The sequence below is a fragment of the Lepidochelys kempii genome, chromosome 1 (genome assembly GCF_965140285.1).
Source record: "Lepidochelys kempii isolate rLepKem1 chromosome 1, rLepKem1.hap1, whole genome shotgun sequence".
Classification (NCBI taxonomy): domain Eukaryota; kingdom Metazoa; phylum Chordata; order Testudines; family Cheloniidae; genus Lepidochelys; species Lepidochelys kempii.
In genome coordinates, this window is record NC_136380.1 from 102,075,103 (window position 1) to 102,093,813 (window position 18,711).

Below are 18,711 nucleotides of genomic sequence, written 5' to 3' on the forward strand. Positions count from 1 at the left end.
TTGTTACACGAAAGAAAACCCCTAATGTAGATGCACTGCGGTAGCTGTGTTGTTACTGGACTCTGAAAGAGTAGAATCACTGAATTTTAAATCTGACCCATGAACAACTGTATATTTATACCATACAGTTACTTGTTCATGCTGCTGTGAGTACTTTGCATGCACAACTGCAGGGCCCACTTGTGAAATATTAGCCCTTCATATTTAAGGTAAAATTATGTAATTACCTGTAACACCAATGACACCCAAAGACAAAAAACCATGAATCCATCAAACACACACCAACGATCCTTTACATAGGAGCTATCCCCCTAAAAGAGAAATAAAAATTAGTGTTTTTTTGTTTTGTTGCTTCATTGCCAAGATGAAAAAAGAAAATCACAAATGATATCCACTGTCAAGAAGGAACAGCATCATTCTCTACCATCTTTAAAATTCTAAATCCCCAATGTCTGAGCTGGAAGATGATGGAAATTTTAAATAAATACATAAATACAGCAAATAAATAAGTAAATGATGTATTCCGGAAAGAAAGTTGTGAGCTTCATTTTTCTGCAGCAGCTCCTTTCAGCCACGGCTAGAGAAGAATTTATAAATATCTTTGTTTTTCTTCTTTATAGTAGCCTATATAACAAACATTGCACCTGATTCAACACTGACTTTTACCTTGTGCCATCATTTACATGCCTACAAAGTAGGTATAAATTGTTAACACACCAGAACACTGGTGGCTCACTTATACCTGTGCAAACAGAGTATCATTCTGGTTTGATCCATTTTTACACCTCATTTCACAGATGCAAATGATTACTCAAGGTGAAAAGCCAACCAATGCTATACACCAGTCTGAACAGGATTGGTCATTTCTTACAGTAGATGAAGACCACATATAATGTACAGAAAACATTTACACTAAGCTCACTTTCTCTCAGTTGTAAAAATCCATCCTGGAAGTGAACAGCAGAAGGATAAAACAACAATATAGTAAGCCATTCTCAAAATAAAATATATCACAGATAAACTGCACAAAACATGAATGCTACCTATAGTCAAAATTTGTTTTCCTATGACAAGACGCTTACAGTTATTTTTTTCAGTCTAATTATGCATTTTATTATGCATTTTGGAAGGCAGGAGGGTTCAAACTAGGGTGGGAAATCACTGAACAGAAACTTACAATCACTGTCATTTCAACTTCTACCTGCTGCACACAATACTTTTATTTCCCTGCCCATGGTCTAAGCTGATGAGGAACTCTTCACTCAGAGGCAACGCTAAACAAACCCAACTTGTCCAGCCTGTGATGTCTGATGATTGAAAAATAGCTTCAAGCTGTTTGTCTGCAGAGCTCAACATTGATATGATAGATGACATTCTATATTTTCCCCTCTGTGTACTAACCATGCCTCCAGAGGAATAAGCACTCAACAGACAAGCTAAATCAGGGGTGGGCAAACTTTTTGGCCTGAGGGCCACATTGGCATTAAAAACTGTACGGATAGCCGGGTAGGGAAGGCTGTGCCTCCCCATAGAGCCTGGCCCCCACCCCCTATCCGCCCCCTCCCACTTCTCACCCCTCTCAGAACCCCCAACCCATCCAAAGCTCCTTGTCCCCTGACCACCCCCTCCCAGGACCCCGGCCCCTAACCACCCCCCAGGATCCCACCCCCTATCCAACCCCACCGCTCCCTGTCTCCTGACTGCCCCGACCCCTATTCACACTCCCGCCCCCAGACAGACCCCCCGGACTCCCACACCTATCCAACCCCCCCTGCTCCCGGTCCCCTTACTGCTCTGACCCCTATCCACACCCCTGACCCTCAAAAAACCCTCCCACGACTCCCACGCCTATCCAACCCCCCCATTCCCTGTCCCCTGACTGCCCCCTGGGACCACTTGCCCCATATCCAACCCCCCTCCACACCCTGCTGCTTAGAGCAGCGAAGCCCTGCCGCCCGGCCAGAGCCAGCCACTCTGCCGCTGTGTTGCCCAGCAGGAGTGGGCCAGAGCGCTGGCGTCATGTCGCGCTGAGGCTGCAGGGGAGGGGGGACAACAGAGGAGGGGCCAGAGGCTAGCCTCCCCGGCCGGGAGCTCAGAGGCCAGACAGGACGGTCCAGTGGGCTGGACGTAGCCCGCAGGCCATAGTTTGCCCACCTCTAAGCTAAAGCCTTTGATTGTGTGTGTTGAATAAAAGACACTGATACTTCTTTTATTCTAAGAGGGATTGTCCAAAATAATTTTCTAACCTATTAGGAAGAAAAAGAAAAAAAAAGAAAGAAAAACCACAGTTACCATGTGGCAGCTATTTTTTCTCTTTTTAGCTCTGCCTTTCAATTTCTCTGTTCTCTCACATTTTGCCCCTCACCCCATTGTTGTTATTATTCCTTATCTTTTTCACTCTTTAGACTGCTGGTGTAGGTGTCTGCTATCCTGTTTTTACTCCACCTTTGGGGATTCTGACACTTGTGAGGGTTCCGGTATGGTAGGAAGCAGTTCTTGCAAAGTGTCCTACCTTTCCACATTCAGATCTTCTCGATTGTGTAGGATGGTCTGGCAGTGCCCTCCCCCCTTCACTACCTCTGCCCCCAGCTCCCCCTTCTGTCATGCCCTCATTTCAAGAAGGTGGCAGTAAACGGCAACTCTTCTGCTACGTGTTGAAGATATATTCTTTAAAAACAAAAGAACAGCCCTACTGGGTCAGACCGATGGTCCATCTAGCCCCCTGTATCCTGTCTTCTGACAGTGACCAGTGCCATGTGTTTCAGAGGGAATGAGCAGAACAGGTAATTATTGAGAGATCCATCCTCTGTTGTCCACTCCCAGCTTCTGGCAGTCAGAGACTAGGGACTCCCAGAGCAGGAGGTTACATCCCTGACCATCCTGACTTATAACCATTGATAAACCTATCAATGACATATCCTCCAGGAACCTAATTCTTTTTGAACCCCTTTTTAAACCCTGTTATAGTTTTGGCCTTCACAACATCCCCTTACATTTCTGAAACATCAGAGCCATATTTTTTTAAAATTATTTTATTGAGATTATTATTTTATTGAGAAATAAAGGAGTTAAGGGGGACCTGATTACAGTCTTTAAGTATCTACATGGGGAAACATATCTGATAATGAGTTCTTCAATCTAGCAGAGAAAGGTATAACATGATCGCACGGCAGGAAGCTGAAACTAAACAAATTCAGATGGAAACTAAGGCATACATTTAATTGTGAGTGTAATTAACACTGGGAACAATTTACCAAGGATTGTGATAGACTCTCTATCACTGGTAATTTTTAAATCAAGACTGGAATTTTTTCTAAAAAATCTGCTCTAGGAATTATTTTAGGGAAGTTCCATGGCCTGTGTTATATAAGTGATCAGACCAGTCTTAATGGTCCCTTCTGGCTTGGGAATCTCTGAAAGTATTGAAAATGAGAGTCAGTAAAATGCAGTATAAAAAAATCCAGATGAGGCGCAGGTGCCTTCCCTTAAGTCAAATTAGATAACAGGCCATCAGTTACAGGTGCCCTGGACTGCACCCTACCTCCAGCTCCCTCTTAAAGGGCCAGTCACCCTGTGACAATGGTGCTTTTGAATGCCTCCATACATCATTTTTGAGTGATGTAGCATCAGCAAGAGATCTGATTTTCAGAAAGTGCTAAATACCCACTCTCTGAAAATCAAGCCCATCTTTAAGCTTCTCAAGTTGAGCATTATAAAAGTGAAACACCCACACAATCCCTAGTCACTTTTGAGAAATCTTAGACATTAGTAGAGGGCTAAAAGTTCCCATGACACTATCAGAAGAGTAGGACTCAGATAGTTACATGTTTAGATGGGTTGGTTGGCCTGTTTGAAAAAGTGAGTTGATTATTTATGTAACTACTGGATCCTAGGCATCCTCAGGTGTTCTTCACCGCCATAGGTCAGAGCTGCATGGGGTGGCTCTGGCACCATATGCGTTGAAACCTCTTGAGACAATGAGTCATGGACAGTCCTATCAATTCTACTGCAAATCTGCTGGACAGTGTCTATCAATTCTACTGCAAAGCTCAACAGGTAGGGTTTTGTATAGCAGTAGGATGTTGATGTGGGCAAGTTCAAGCTCCCAACCCATCCTAACAATTTCAAGCCACTTCCAACCTTGCCCACAAAAGGGGAGGGAAAGAAGAGACAGTCTGAAAAGCCTCACCTGTCTTCCAGTTGTCAAAACCTGCAAATGTCAAGCCTGCTCCTCAACCCTGGCCAGGTGTCAAAAGCATTAGTTTTTTGCTGTCCAGCCGTCAAACCCTCCCGCCTTTTCTCTCACCCCATCCCCAGCTATTACATTTCATAGTCTGCCCAGGAGATAAACTAAAGCCATGGCACACATGGCTCTGAGGTGCACACGCTATCCCAGAGTGTATTCAGCCATCTCACTATGTGTACATACCATATCTGTTACTATGCCAAATACAAGAGAGAAATTCAGCCCAGCATATTTTATCATGTCTTATAACTATGTAATTTGTTCATTCTTTAGATAGATAGATAGATAGATAGATAGATAGATAGATAGATAGATAGATAGATAGATAGATAGATAGATAGATAGATCAACCCTGTTAATCACACTTACAACTGTGCATGTTGTCTTAGATACCTAAATAACTTTGCCTCAGTCTTTTCAGAATTCTTGGCATTCTGTTTACGAAGTTTAGGAAAGTTTAAAAAATAGTTCAGATAACCAAGTAACCCTTAACTAAGGCAATACTGACAACTTTTCATAGGTGGTCACTGTATTAGTCATTCCTCTGAATAATTATAGTATTGTTTCAAAATCAACTAAGTTATTTTTTTAAATGTTACACTGTAGGGAAAAGACTGTTTATTAGCATTTACACAATGGTATATCTTAAAATAAAATGTTTTCACCAACACTGCAGGAATGTCCTATTAAAATAACACTCCATAGTGGTAGTTAATCCATATTTGTAAAATATCTTGCCCTATAATACAATGGACAGTGCTGTATATGAAAGGTTCTAATACATACGTACACAGGAGGCAGAGCTAGGGTTGCTATGGGAAGCTTAGCTCTAAATAGCATTTGTGGTTGTAACATCACTTCCTTGTCATTGAACTAACTTAGGTTATGCAGTCATTGGAAGCAACCCTTGACTGAAAATTCACTGCATTCTATGAGTGGTTACAAATTTATCTATATCATAAATAATAAATGTTTATGACAATATTGTATGCTACATAAAAACATTGAAACAAATCACTTAATGTTAATAAAAGATCCTTACAGCAGTACTGATTACTATGAAGTGCACAGTGCTTAACAGACACAAACTTATATTTGCAAGAGCTCAGTAAAAAGATATTTTAAGATGGGGCCAATTAAGTAGATTTTATTCTGAAGACCAACATAAAGAAAACAAAAAGCAGCTGATGTTCTCTAGGTCTTTTAGGACTCTCGTAAAACAATATATATAATCTTCCATTTCATCACTTAAATCGTTACAGCTATGATCACTACAGAATCCTTAATTATTTCATTACTTGCAATAGTAATAAATTAGATTTTACAAAATGACTTACTGAGAGTTTCTTGGATTATTTTAGAGATTACTAACGAGGAAGTACGTCCTTATTTCACTCAGATAAGACCAGTGAATTTTACTTTTAACAAATACTGAATTTTTACAAATTTACAAAAGCAAGCACACTGAACTTACATTTTTCACTAAATCAGTACATTGCAATAAGAGGGAAATTGTGAAGTGCCCCATTTTGTATTTTATGCTCTGCTGTTGACATTCTAACTACAACAACAACTGTGCATTTTAAAATATTTGTAAGTGTTCAGAGATAACAAATTCTATATAAGCTGTTCTGCTGGTCAATCAAATATGATTCCATTTCATCTACCCCGAAGTACACATGTCGTGAGTACACAATGACAGTTCTAGGGCAGGTAAAACTTAGAAGAAAATAATCCCTTTTTTAAGATTTAAGAATGAATACTTTCATTTCATCATACTGACAGTCTTCTGAAAAAAACAGATGATAAAATATTGCTCAAGTGTGTCTGAAATGATGGAGACATGTAGTTACTAAAACAGCAACAAACAATTGGGATGGAGGGAAGAGCTCTAATAATTAAAACAGAAAAACAATGCTTTTAGGCTGAACATGCTATTCAAATCAGGGATATCAATCATGTTTGTGATGAAAGACATAACACTTAGAGGCTGTCAATCACACTTGCTATGAAAAATTGAGAGGTCTTAAACTTACCTTTCAAGCATTATGCCAGGTTAGAGCTAAATGAGGAAAATACTCCCATGGTCATAGCAGACTGCTGCGCACTGCATAATATTTGTGAGGGTGAAAAGTTTCCCTGAGGGTGGAGCACAGAAGTGGACCACCTGGCAGCTGATTTTGAGCAACCAGATACCAGGGCAGAGGGGCACAACAGCAGCTATTTGAATCTGGGAGGCTTTGAAACACCATTTTGACAATGAGCTCCAGTAATGTGTTTTTCTATAAAGCACTCTGCCATGCTTTGTTAACTTGCTGCCTTGCATGAAAATTTTGATAATTGCTTCCTGACTGTGATTTGTAGTCTGCAAATGTTCCAATTGCCACCAGTGTATTAACTCCAGCAGCAACCACCGTGTGTAGGAGACAATGATTGTTTATCTTTCAGGGAGTATGTTTTTATTAAATAGCAATTAACAACACAGAGAAAATGCTTGGTGCAAAAGGAGATAACAGTGAAGGACAGTCTCCTGAAGGAGTCTCTCATAGCTGTGTGTGTCTCCTGCTATCATTTTGAAAGCTGCCCAAAGGCATGGAGTGAACAGGATACTGCGACGGGCTGGGAAGATGCAAGGAATGTATGGGAGGAGTTTGGGGAAGGCATGGAAAGCATTCTGTATGGGCTGCTGGGGGAGGGGGCTGAGCTCACATGTATTCTGCCTGCAGCGCAATTAGTGACTTCAACATCTGCGTTTGCTCCTCTATCATTATCATCCACTTCTGGCCTGCTAAAATTTGCTCCTGGCTCTCCTGACTGTGCATTGGGCACCTTTAATGCCCATATCAGTGATCACTATTGTGCGTGTTGTATGGGCCCTTGTTAATGTGCATAATGATGAGGACTCTTTTGTTAATCTGACCTCTAGGACAATCATGGAAATGTCCTAGGTGGTTTCTTGTTCTACTCATATATGGGCACATTTTGGTTATGATCTTTGAGATTGGGTTTCTGATAAATAAAGTGGGGGAGGGTAGCTCCCTTTGATGGACAACCAGCCAGCCAGTTAGCTGTAAAATCCCTCTTGGTAGCTGTTCTCTACTTGCTTTACCTGTAAAGGGCTGAAAAGTCCCGCACCTAAAGAAAAAAAAAGCGGGCACCTGACCAAAAGAGCCAATGAGAAGGCTAGAACTTTTTAAATTTGGGAAAGAAACTTTCCCTTTGTCTGTTGTTCTCTCTGGGCTGAAGAGACGGGGCAGCATGAATGCCATGTAAAGTTTGAACCAGATATGAAAATCATCAGATCATATCTAGAACTACTTTTAACAACCCAAATATGTAAGTAAATTAGGAATGTTTAGGAAGACGCTATTAGGTCTATTTCTGTTTATTTTTTAAGGCTTGTGAACTCTTCTGTGCTAACCCCAGATGCTTTTGTTTGCTTATAACCTTTAAGCTGAACCCCCAAGAAAACTATTTTGGGTGCTTAATTTTTTGGAATTGCTCTTTTAAAATCTAGCAAAAGCCTAAATTCCAGATGTATTTTCTTCCTTTTTGTTTTTAATAAAATTTACCTTTTTTTAGAACAGGATTGGATTTTTGGTATCCTAAAAGGTTTGTGCATATGCTTTTTGATTAGCTGGTGACAATAGCTAATTTCCTTTGTTTTCTTTCTCAGCTCTTCCCCTGGGGCAGGGGGAGGTGAAAGGGCTTGAGGGTACCCCACAGGGAGGAATTCCCAAGTGCTCCTTCTTGGGTCCAAGGGGTTTTTTTCGCATTTACCAAGCCAAGGTCAGAGAAAAGCTGTAATCTTGGGAGTTTAATACAAGCCTGGAGTGGCAAGTATTAATTTTTAGAATCCTTGCGGGCCCCCACCTTCTGCACTCAAAGTGACAGAGTGGGGATTCAGCCTTGACGGGGTTGGATACTGGGGTTATTATAAAAATGTTGTCATGGTCAGATCATCAGCCCTATTCTTCCTCTCACTATGGTGACAGGCTCATTTTGATGGTCTGTTCTCAGAGCCTAACAGAACTGATTGGATTCTAGATCCCCAAGGAATAGTACTGTCCAGCCATTAGTCATATTAGTCTGGCTTAACATCTGGGAATATAATGCAAAGCATTTTGCTATGTCTGCTGGATGATCACCTCTGAGTGATGAACAAAGAGAAAATGTGTAGACTGATCTTATTAAATATCTCAACAGTCTTTGTTACAGTTGACCATAAGGGTTTGTGGACGTGTTTACACAGTTTGCTCCTGGAAAAAGACTTTCCCCACAGTTCCATTCATTCCTTTCAGACAGGACCCAAGAGGTGGTTGTGGTCAACAATTTTTCATGTTTTCCAAGCACTCTCTAAGAGAGTTTCATCTTGTCATCGCAGAAAAAGTTGTTTTCCCCATTAATCCCATTTGTATTAATTTTCATTTAGAAATGCTGTATTATTGTCAGCTTTCATACACACAACTTTACATCAGTATGGTTCCAGTCCTGCAAACGCTTAAGCACATGCATAACTTTATTCACATCCAGAGGGATAATTTACTTATGTAAAAGTTATGCATGTGCTATTAAATATCTTTATAGTTTTAGCTGTTTTCTCAATATATTCATTCAACAGATCTGTTTGCCAGAAGCTGGGAATGGGCAACAGAGGATGTGGATCACTTGATGATTACTTGTTCTGTTCCTGCCCTCTGGGGCACCAGGCATGGGCCACTGTTGGTAGACAGGATACTGGGCTAGATGGACCTTAGGTCTGACCCAGTATGGCCAATCTTATGTTCTTAATTCTAAAATACATAATAGCTACTTTTATTCATTTTTGCTTATACAAACTGTGATTATAATAAGTGAAATTAAATTTGGCTTTATGGTCACTGTATTGAGCTTCAATAATCAATGATGTGTAGTGTAGCCAAAAATAACTGTATTTTGTCTATATTAGTCTAGCAGTATATATGCATATTGATTATTTTCCTTTTCATGTGATGAAATGAAAAGATTTTCAAATTAACAAAGAAAAAATATGAATAAATATTTAAACAAATGATGATAAATAAACAGGTGCTTCATAAAGAAATCTCTTTCATAGCTTCTCAGTGCAAGAATTGGGCCCTGGAGCTCCCTTCCCTCCCCCCACCCAGCAGGCAGTGCAACACAAGGGGCCTCCACCTAAATCTGGAGGCTCACCGAGACAGGCTTTGATTATTTAAAGACCAAGCCCCCCATGACCTCAGTGGGCAGGAGAGAACTGGAAAAAAAGAAAAGCCAGGCAGCACTCTGAGTGGTGGTGCACCTTTACAACTGTCTAGAATCTAGTTCGCAAAACTGGTGCCTGGGACTGCTAACACAAACCCAGTTAAGTTAAGGTGACCAGATGTATGTTTTTAAAGGGACAGTCCTGTATTTAAGCCCTCCTGCAGGTGACCCAACTTTTTCTTAAAAACAGGCAAATTGCCCTGTATTTTCTGTCTCCCCCGCCATCAGTACTAGCGGATCCTGCTGCTTGCTGGATCCCTGCTCGCCAGCCACCCGCCTGAGTGGGAGGGTGTAGTAGCCAGCGATGGGGGTGGATGTGCAAGGCTGGTGGCGGGGCGAAGCTGCAGTGTGCGGAGCTGGCCATTATCCCTGCTGGTCTGTCAGCTCAGCCTCCGCTGCGTGCCGGCTCTCAGCCAGCAACACCCCGCTCCCCGTCCCATTTCCGGCCAGCACTGGCTGCGCGTTGCGAGCTGTGGTGGCTGGTGAGTGTAGCAGCCAGTTACGTGTCGCCTCTGCTGCCCATCCATCGGTTCTTTATGTGCTCCCCCTCTTGCTGTCCTCTCCCTGCTTTGCCCCTTCCCGCCCCCCCACCAGCCCCACTGCTCCTCCATGTCTACCGCAACAGGGCGCATCCCGCTCTCAGTGCTGTGCAGAGAACCAGCCCCTGGTCGGAGCGCTGAGCTCACCAACAGCCTGGTCAGCAGTTTCCTTCCTTCCCCCACTGCCTCTGGCTGAGGTGACGCCTCAGGAAAGCCTAAGACCCTCCTGCCTGAGGTGCTGGCCAGGAGGAGCCAAGCCCTGTATGTGCCAAAAGCCCTGCACAGCACTGGCACGGGGAAGCCTCTCCGCCCCTCAGCTCAGCTCTGGAGTGGCCGGGGGGGAGCGATTTCTGGCCTGTTCGTGCCCCAACCCTGCAGGCTCCACAGCAGCCCCACGGGCAGGGGCTTAGCACCCTCTTCGCCCACCCCCTCCCCGCCCTGAGTCCTATCCCCAGGGAGCATGGGGATGCTTCGTCCCCTAGGCACCATCCACTGCTGAGCCACCTCTCTGGCCTGGTTCACTGAAGCCCCTGGAATCAGGTTCCCCAGTACACAATGCATCCTTAGAGCTTAACCCCTTCCTGCCCACACTGCAGCCAGAGGCGACTGGGTTATGTCCGTGGCCAGCAGCAGCCTGGAGGTGTTAACTGCCTTTTGATACTATGCCTACAGAAAGGGACAAGCTGCTTCCAGCCACATGGGGGGAGGGGAGGGAAGAGAAGAGAAGAGCTCTGCAAAGACATGAGTCAGATCATCTGTTTCCCCCCTCCCCTGTGGCTGGAAGCCACTCCCGTCCCTTCCCTCCAGCACAGTGCCAAAAGACTGCTGCTGGCCACACTGTGTTGTAAACCTTGACAGAAATCTGGGGAGGAGGGGAGGCATTTGACCTCACATGCACCCCCATGTGTTGTCTCGGGAAGACACAGTGCCAGGTAACAGGAGAGGCAGGTCCGCCCCAGGGATCCAGCCAGGCTTGGAGGGTGGAGAGCACCGGGCAGAGGGGCAGGTCCATTGGTCATCCCCCTGTGTGGGAGAGGTTTACAGGCGTGTGTGTGTGTCACAGATGGTGTCACTCTCCTATCATATACCCAACACCATATACAAGAAAAAACAACTCAACTGAACACACTGAGCCAGCAAATTGGACTGAAAATCAACCACAATAAGACAGATATCATGACCTTTAATATTGCCTCGCCATCACCAGTACGGATAGAGGATTATGTTCTCACCAATGCAGAAACATTCACATACTTGGGCAGCACCATCAGCCAGGACGGTGGAACAAGCCAAGACATCCGGAACAAAATCAATAAAGCCAGGAACACCTTCAGGAGCTTAAATACAGTTTGGAAATCATCAAAATACAACACCAAAACCAAACTAAAGATTTATCCGAGCTGCGTACTTTCAACGCTACTTTATAGTGTAGAATGCTGGGGAATGAGAAAGCGTGACATGTCCAAACTGTCTTCATTCCATACAACCTGCTTCAGAAAAATCCTCCGTATCTTTTGACCCAGAACAATCTCAAACCAAGATCTATCGACACAGTGCAGCCAAGAGAATCTGAGCACCATCATTGCCAGGAGGCGTTGGAGATGGATCAGTCATGTGCTTTGGATGGAAACTGATTCCATCACTAGAGTAACAATAAGATGGACACCTGAAGGCAAGCGAAAACAAGGCCACCCAAAAACAACATGGCGAAGAGCCGTGGAAGGTGAGCGGAAAAACCTGGGGCACAGCTGGGGAACCATTGAAAGACTTGCCAGAAACAGACAAGAGTAGAGGAGCTTCGTCACTGCCCTAACTGCCAGAGTCGTAATAGGAACATCATGATGATGATGATGTGTGTATCACCTCTCCCTGTGTGAACCCTAAAGCCTTAAAAATAAGAAGGTAAATAAAAAGAATCCAATTCGCAGTATTTCTTTTTAACAGGGGCTCTGTCAACTTGATGTTAATTTGAACATTTGTACTGCACAGTTCAGACTGATTGCCGTTTAACTCGCTTGAATACGAGTAATTTGACCATATGTCCAGTATTCAGCATAGGGAAATATGGTCACCCTAAGTTAAGTAGTAGAGTCTTCTTGAAAAGTGTGCAAAATTGTTCCTCTGAATAGCAGGGCAAATTCACTGCATTATCGCTGATGCCAGGGCAGACAGAGAACTACAGAAAGGATACAGCGTGGATAAAGTCTGACTAAGTCTTCAGAATTCCAAAATCAGGGGAATGCTAGCCTCTACAGCCAGACCTATATTAAGAAGAAAGGGTGCCATTTCAAAATCCATGGCCACTAAAACAAATTATTCCAAGAGGCCCCAGTTCCCACCTCATAAAAGATCCTTCACTGTGAACAGCTCTGCCTAGACAAAAGGCATGACTACATCCACCCTCTCTTGGGGCTCTGACACAGGTTGGCACCTTATCAGTTGCCTCATCAAGTTAAGGAATTTACACCTTCTCATCCCTCTCAAGACAGCCATTCTCCAGTCACTAGCAAAGTTTCTGAACCTGATGCTGAAAACAGCAGCCAAGATCAGATGCTGTATTCAGATCAAGAGAACACTTAACTCCCCAACTTTCTTGAACAAGGTTATGACTGTCAGTCATTACTCCTGTGTCCCTCCCCTCCTTGGCAGTAAATGGCAGCTGTGCAGAACTATTGTTGGGGATGACAGCAGTAGGACTGCCCCCCTACCACTTCCTAAGAAATGCCTCTTGCTGATCAGAGCAGTGGCAGTTCTACTCAGTTCCCACTTCTAATAGGGAAAAACAAGCAAACAACACGTTTAGCTATACCAGGAGTGATCCTTAGGCATTTCTAGCTCGTCTGTTACTTATAACTATTATTTTTCCCTTCTTAAGCACTCTTCTGGGTCTTTCTCCTCAACCTTTCCAGGCCCTATTCTCCCACTGCCAAATACTTCAGTTCAAACCCTGTAGAAACTCCATAACTCCACTATCTCTAACACCTTGGCCTCCTTTAAGCCCACTCTCATACCACATATTCTTTCTATAGCCCTGGCTCAAAATCCATATCCTCTGCTCATATGTCCATCGCCAAAGCATGTCTCCTTCTTGTTCTTTCTGTTATTCTTATGTTCAGCTGCTGCAGTCCTTGGCAAGACATCCCAATGGGAGATGACACATTGGTTCACGCCCCACTTCACCAAAACCACAAGTGGGTGAAGGAAGGGGGATGGGTCCACAAACACCTTTTGCCTTCTCTTCTTAGAAGTTGGAGGTCTCTGCTCTCTATCAGGATAATCTGTGTGACGTTACCCAGTCAAGAGTACATAAATCATATAAACAGTTAAAAAAAAAAGATTTGCATACCTCCCTGGTCTACCCAACCTCAGGTATACCTCATCTACAGACTTTGGGGCTACGAGATGTTACCATTATACAAATAAATAAATATATTTGGATGTGTTGCCACATCATGTCATTTTAACCAATAATTCCTCACACACTGTGTCACAGAATCGACTGGCCCAGTCCCACCTGTAGGTAGATCTCTCCCTCTCTCTCTAACTGACCAGGCTCCCTTCTACCGGAAACTCTGCTCCAGGCTACCATCACATGATGACTGGTCACTTGACCCATCCAGGAGCCCAATCCCAACCCTTCACCTGGGAGATGGACAACAAGGCACAGATGGTCTTGGGCAGCAGCAAAGTCTAATCTGGCCTAAGTAAGAACCTGTTAAACACAGTGTAAAACATTTAGATACATGAAAAATACAGGGTTAGGCATTTCCTCATTTGGAACCCTCTCATCAAAGGAGTATCTGCTTCGGTTGCAGCTAGCATGAGAAAAAAGGGTTTATATCCTTTAGCTTTTTAAACATTCATTAAATCCCATCTTAAACTTTTCACTAAATAAATAAAATAAATCTGTGCTTCAGTATCAAAATATCATGAGGTCTCTGAATTAAATACTTAACTTCAGCCAAATAGAGCCATATTTTTCATTTAAAGCTGCCGGGTTTTTTTTTTTTGGGGGGGGGGGAAGGACAGGGTTTTTGTACCCAATTTGGATGCCCTAAAATAAGTATCTTTTGAGATTTTTTTTTGGCAGATATTCTTGACTACCCAAATCTGTGCAGCTCTCCTTGTTAGTTGAATGTAGCCCTTGATGGGAAATTGACAAGGACAAGCACTCAGATGTAGAGTAGCCTGCTAATTTTCACCTTTTGGGAAAGAATAAATATTAACTGATGAAAGTCCACTAGGGTATTGTGTAAGTATTTACTGGTGCTTACGGTTTAAACTGAAAAAATGAGTTCTCCCTATAGAGAATAAATTCTACAAGTCCCTTTAAGAGACTGAGTTCTTCATGTAGGTGGATTATACTGAATGGTGGTACTTCTCCAATGTGTTGGAAGAATTTATTTTCATCTCAGGACATAAAAATTAATGGCTAGGCCCTAAACACAACTTCAAAGCAGGTCTCTCTTGTACCATGACAGTTTAAGTGTCTTTTTCCCCATGCCTTACTGCTTTCACCAGAAGCACAATCTCCACATGCTTCCCCCGACACAACCACCAATCCCAGTGTTTGCCATCTACCAAAGAACCAGAAGCATAAGCATTCCCACATCCCACTATGGGATTAACAGTGGAAGGCAGAAGAAGTAGGACGGGAAGCAGTTCTGGCTGGGGGCATAAGAGGGATAGACACTGGGGAAGTGGTTCTCTGTCGAGATTGACTATGAAGGGATTTTGAGAGGCAGTGGCTCAGTTGATATGGAGTAAGGGGTAAAGCAGAAATGGCCACTTCAAAATATATTAATGACTGTCATAAAAAGGACTGTGATCAATTGTTCTCCATGTCCACTGAAGGTAGGACAAGTAGTAATAGGCTCAAGTCTGCAGCAACAGAGATTTAGGTTAGATATTAGGAAAATCTTTCTAACTATACATACAATTAGAGTATGGTGAAAAAAAATTGAAAATTTTTGCAGTAAGTTTCCCCATTTTTGACCAACTATGTACAATACTTGAACACTTTGTTCAAGCTTGCCCTCATCCAAGTTTTGACTCCCTCTCTGGTTTTATGGCAAAGTACCTTGGGAACCTCTTCACACTGTGTGATCAAGGCTTCCCATGACAGCTTCAGTTAAACTCACATATACATGATACAGAACTTTGTTAGTGACAGGCAACAAATGCAGAGCTCCCTTGCCCAACCAATCAGGATGACTGTTAACCTCAATACCTCCAGAACCAAACCATAAGCTGGTTTCACCAAGGCAGTCCAAATAAAGGACAAATGCTTGAATAAGTTTCCACATCCCTTTCCTCTAGGCAACAAAGATACCAAAGACTCAAAGTAATAAAAAATGCTTAGGAACAGAGACTTTCCCACTTTCTGCAAACTAAGGGGCGAGAGGACATAGACATCATCCCCTCTTTCCCCAGCACATCCCTGGGTAGGCAGCCATAAAGCTCTTGCCTGAGGGTAAAGGAGTATTTGTGCAACAAGCAGTAACTAATGCCCTAGGGAAAATGTTTCAGGCACCCAGACAAAAGCCCTGAGGCCCCTTTATGGAGAGAAAACACACGGTACACTCTCAGACACAGCAGAGCAAGGCCCACTGTGAGCATGGCATCATCTGACAAAGAGAGGTGTAGTTGCTAAATAAAAACATAATACTGTACTGTATAATAGCCAAGTTCTCTTCTGACTCTTGCCAACTTGTCTCTCCATTTGTTTACACAGCCCTAATGAAAATTTAAAATGAAAAACACTTTATATGGATTTCATAATCTCAACCATCAAATCCAGGGGCTTCTATCTGAGACATTCATTACAAAGTGCATTTCCACAGCTGTCACAACTTTTTAAGTTGGTGGCTTTATCAGAATGTTAATACAGTATACAAACATTTTCAACAACAAAACCATAGAGTCTGAACCATCAAAAAAGCAAGGTCTCTGTGATGACTGGACGATAGTGCTTAAACATTATCACCAGGTATGTAAGTGCTAAGCACTGTAAGAGTTGAATACACTATGGCATCCTAAAAAGGACCTCTATTTGTAACCATGTTATACAGATGACAACTTCTACTTTTGATTTACTATGCTTACAGGACTATTTTGTATATGTTGCAACTCTTCCTTTCAGAATGTAGGATGGGTACGAAAAGTGTTGATACTGAACATAAATATTTTCAACCCTCTGAATGGTTTTCTAAAAGATCTTATTTTCCATTTCCTAAAGAGCTAGGTGTATTTAACACATGCCTATACCACAGCTCAATTTAATAGACATCTGTTAACACACTTTATGAATTATTCTTACAAAACATACTGATGTGGTTAAGTCACACACTCCACAAATTCATGAGCATGTTAGAAAACAGAATGTGCAGTATGTAAAAATCATTAAAATAAATGATTAATGTACATAGGTCCCATAGGAATACTGAAATATGGAAACTTTTATATCTATAAAATATAGTGAATTTGTAAAAGTAAAGCTTTGTGATAACAAACTTAGCCTCTACATTAAAATTTTCATAAGTTTATTTTTAATGATATTTGATTTTTCATGACTAATAATATATGAAATACTTGGTTCATGATTAAGGAAACATTTTTTCTATAGCCAGCGCTAACTGGGTAACTTATTTCATGAAGTAATTAATCAACAACTAATTTTTAACTTCATTATAAATGCTCAGTTCTTCAGAGCTGATTTCAGTGTGTGTGTCTTTCTGCAGCTAAGCATGTCCCTACGTGTGTGTGTGTGTGTGTGTGTGTGTGTGCGCGCGCGCTAAAGGAGGCTTGAGGGCCTGGCTCAGCAGGGAAGTGTAAGGGAACCCAGACTGGTGAAACCAGTGGGCTCAGTGGTACCCCAGTATATCAGGTGGCACCTCGGAAGGTGGGGGGGCAACCCGTCACAGTGATATATTTTGATTTAGTAAGGCTTTTGACGTCTTAGATGACATTCTCATAAACTAGGGAAATGTGGTCTAGATGAAATTACTATCAAGTAGGTGCAAAACTGATTGAAAGAGCATACTCCAGGACTTTGCTGTAAAACTAGGGAGGCATATCAAGTGGGGTCTGCAGGGGTCTGTCCTGGGTCCAGTACTATTCAATATTTTTGTTAATGATTTAGATAATTGAGTGGAGAGTATGTTTATAAAATCTGCAGATGACACCAACCTGGGAAGGGTGGCTAGCACTTTGGAAGACAGCATTAGAATTCAAAATGACCTTAACAAATTGGAGAATTGGTCTGAATCCAACAAGATGAAATTCAATAAAGACAGGTGTGAGGTACTAAGACTGTGAAGAAAAAAAATCAAATGTACAAATACAAAATGAGGCAGTACTGCTGAAAAAGATCTGGTGATTATAGTGGATCACAAACTAAATGAGTCAACGATGTGATGCAGTTGCAAAAAAGGCTAGTATAATTCTGGGGTACTTAACAGGATCATCATACATAAGACACGGGAGGTAACAGAGGATAAATTGGAGAGAGTCCAGACTAGAGCAACAATAATGATAAAAAGTTTAGAAAACTTTACCTATGAGGAAAGGTTAAAAAATGGGCAGGTTTAGTCTTGAGAAAAGAAAACTAATGGAGGAACTGATAAAAGACTTCAAAATATATTGACTGTCATAAAAAGGACTGTGATCAATTGTTCTCCATGTCCACTGAAGGTAGGACAAGTAGTAATAGGCTCAAGTCTGCAGCAACAGAGATTTAGGTTAGATATTAGGAAAATCTTTCTAACTATAATGATAGTTAAGCACTGAAGTAGGCTTCCAAGGAAAACTGTGGAATCCCCATCATTGGAGGTTTTTAAGAAGAGGTTGGACAAATACCTGTCAGTGATGGTCTAGGTATAACTGATCCTGTCTCAGTACAGGGGGATGGACTAAATGATCTCTGCTCAATATTTCTGTGATTATTGTACGGCTGCTGGCCTGTTTCCCCAGCCCAAGGATTAAACACCACACCCAGATCTCTTTCAGGCCCTTGTCATAGAATCATAGAATATCAGGGTTGGAAGGGACCCCAGAAGGTCATCTAGTCCAACCCCCTGCTCAAAGCAGGACCAATTCCCAGTTAAATCATCCCAGCCAGGGCTTTGTCAAGCCTGACCTTAAAAACCTCTAAGGAAGGAGATTCTACCACCTCCCTAGGTAACGCATTCCAGTGTTTCACCACCCTCTTAGTGAAAAAGTTTTTCCTAATATCCAATCTAAACCTCCCCCACTGCAACTTGAGACCATTACTCCTCGTTCTGTCATCTGCTACCATTGAGAACAGTCTAGAGCCATCCTCTTTGGAACCCCCTTTCAGGTAGTTGAAAGCAGCTATCAAATCCCCCCTCATTCTTCTCTTTTGCAGGCTAAACAATCCCAGCTCCCTCAGCCTCTCCTCATAACTCATGTGTTCCAGTCCCCTAATCATTTTTGTTGCCCTTCGCTGGACTCTCTCCAATTTATCCACATCCTTCTTGAAGTGTGGGGCCCAAAACTGGACACAGTACTCCAGATGAGGCCTCACCAATGTCGAATAGAGGGGAACGATCACGTCCCTCGATCTGCTCGCTATGCCCCTACTTATACATCCCAAAATGCCATTGGCCTTCTTGGCAACAAGGGCACACTGCTGACTCATATCCA

General features: G+C 42.5%; 1 protein-coding gene across 11 annotated transcripts in view; it reads right to left on the bottom strand.

Annotated features, from left to right (window-relative positions):
• Positions 1–18,711, bottom strand: part of NALCN (sodium leak channel, non-selective) — a 345,527-nt gene that overhangs the window by 306,396 nt on the left and 20,420 nt on the right. For all 11 annotated transcript variants that reach the window (XM_078853491.1, XM_078853490.1, XM_078853489.1 and 8 more), the window contains one exon: positions 228–311. In XM_078853491.1, coding sequence (XP_078709617.1) covers positions 228–311 — 84 coding nt within the window. The remainder of the gene's footprint in view (positions 1–227; positions 312–18,711) is intronic.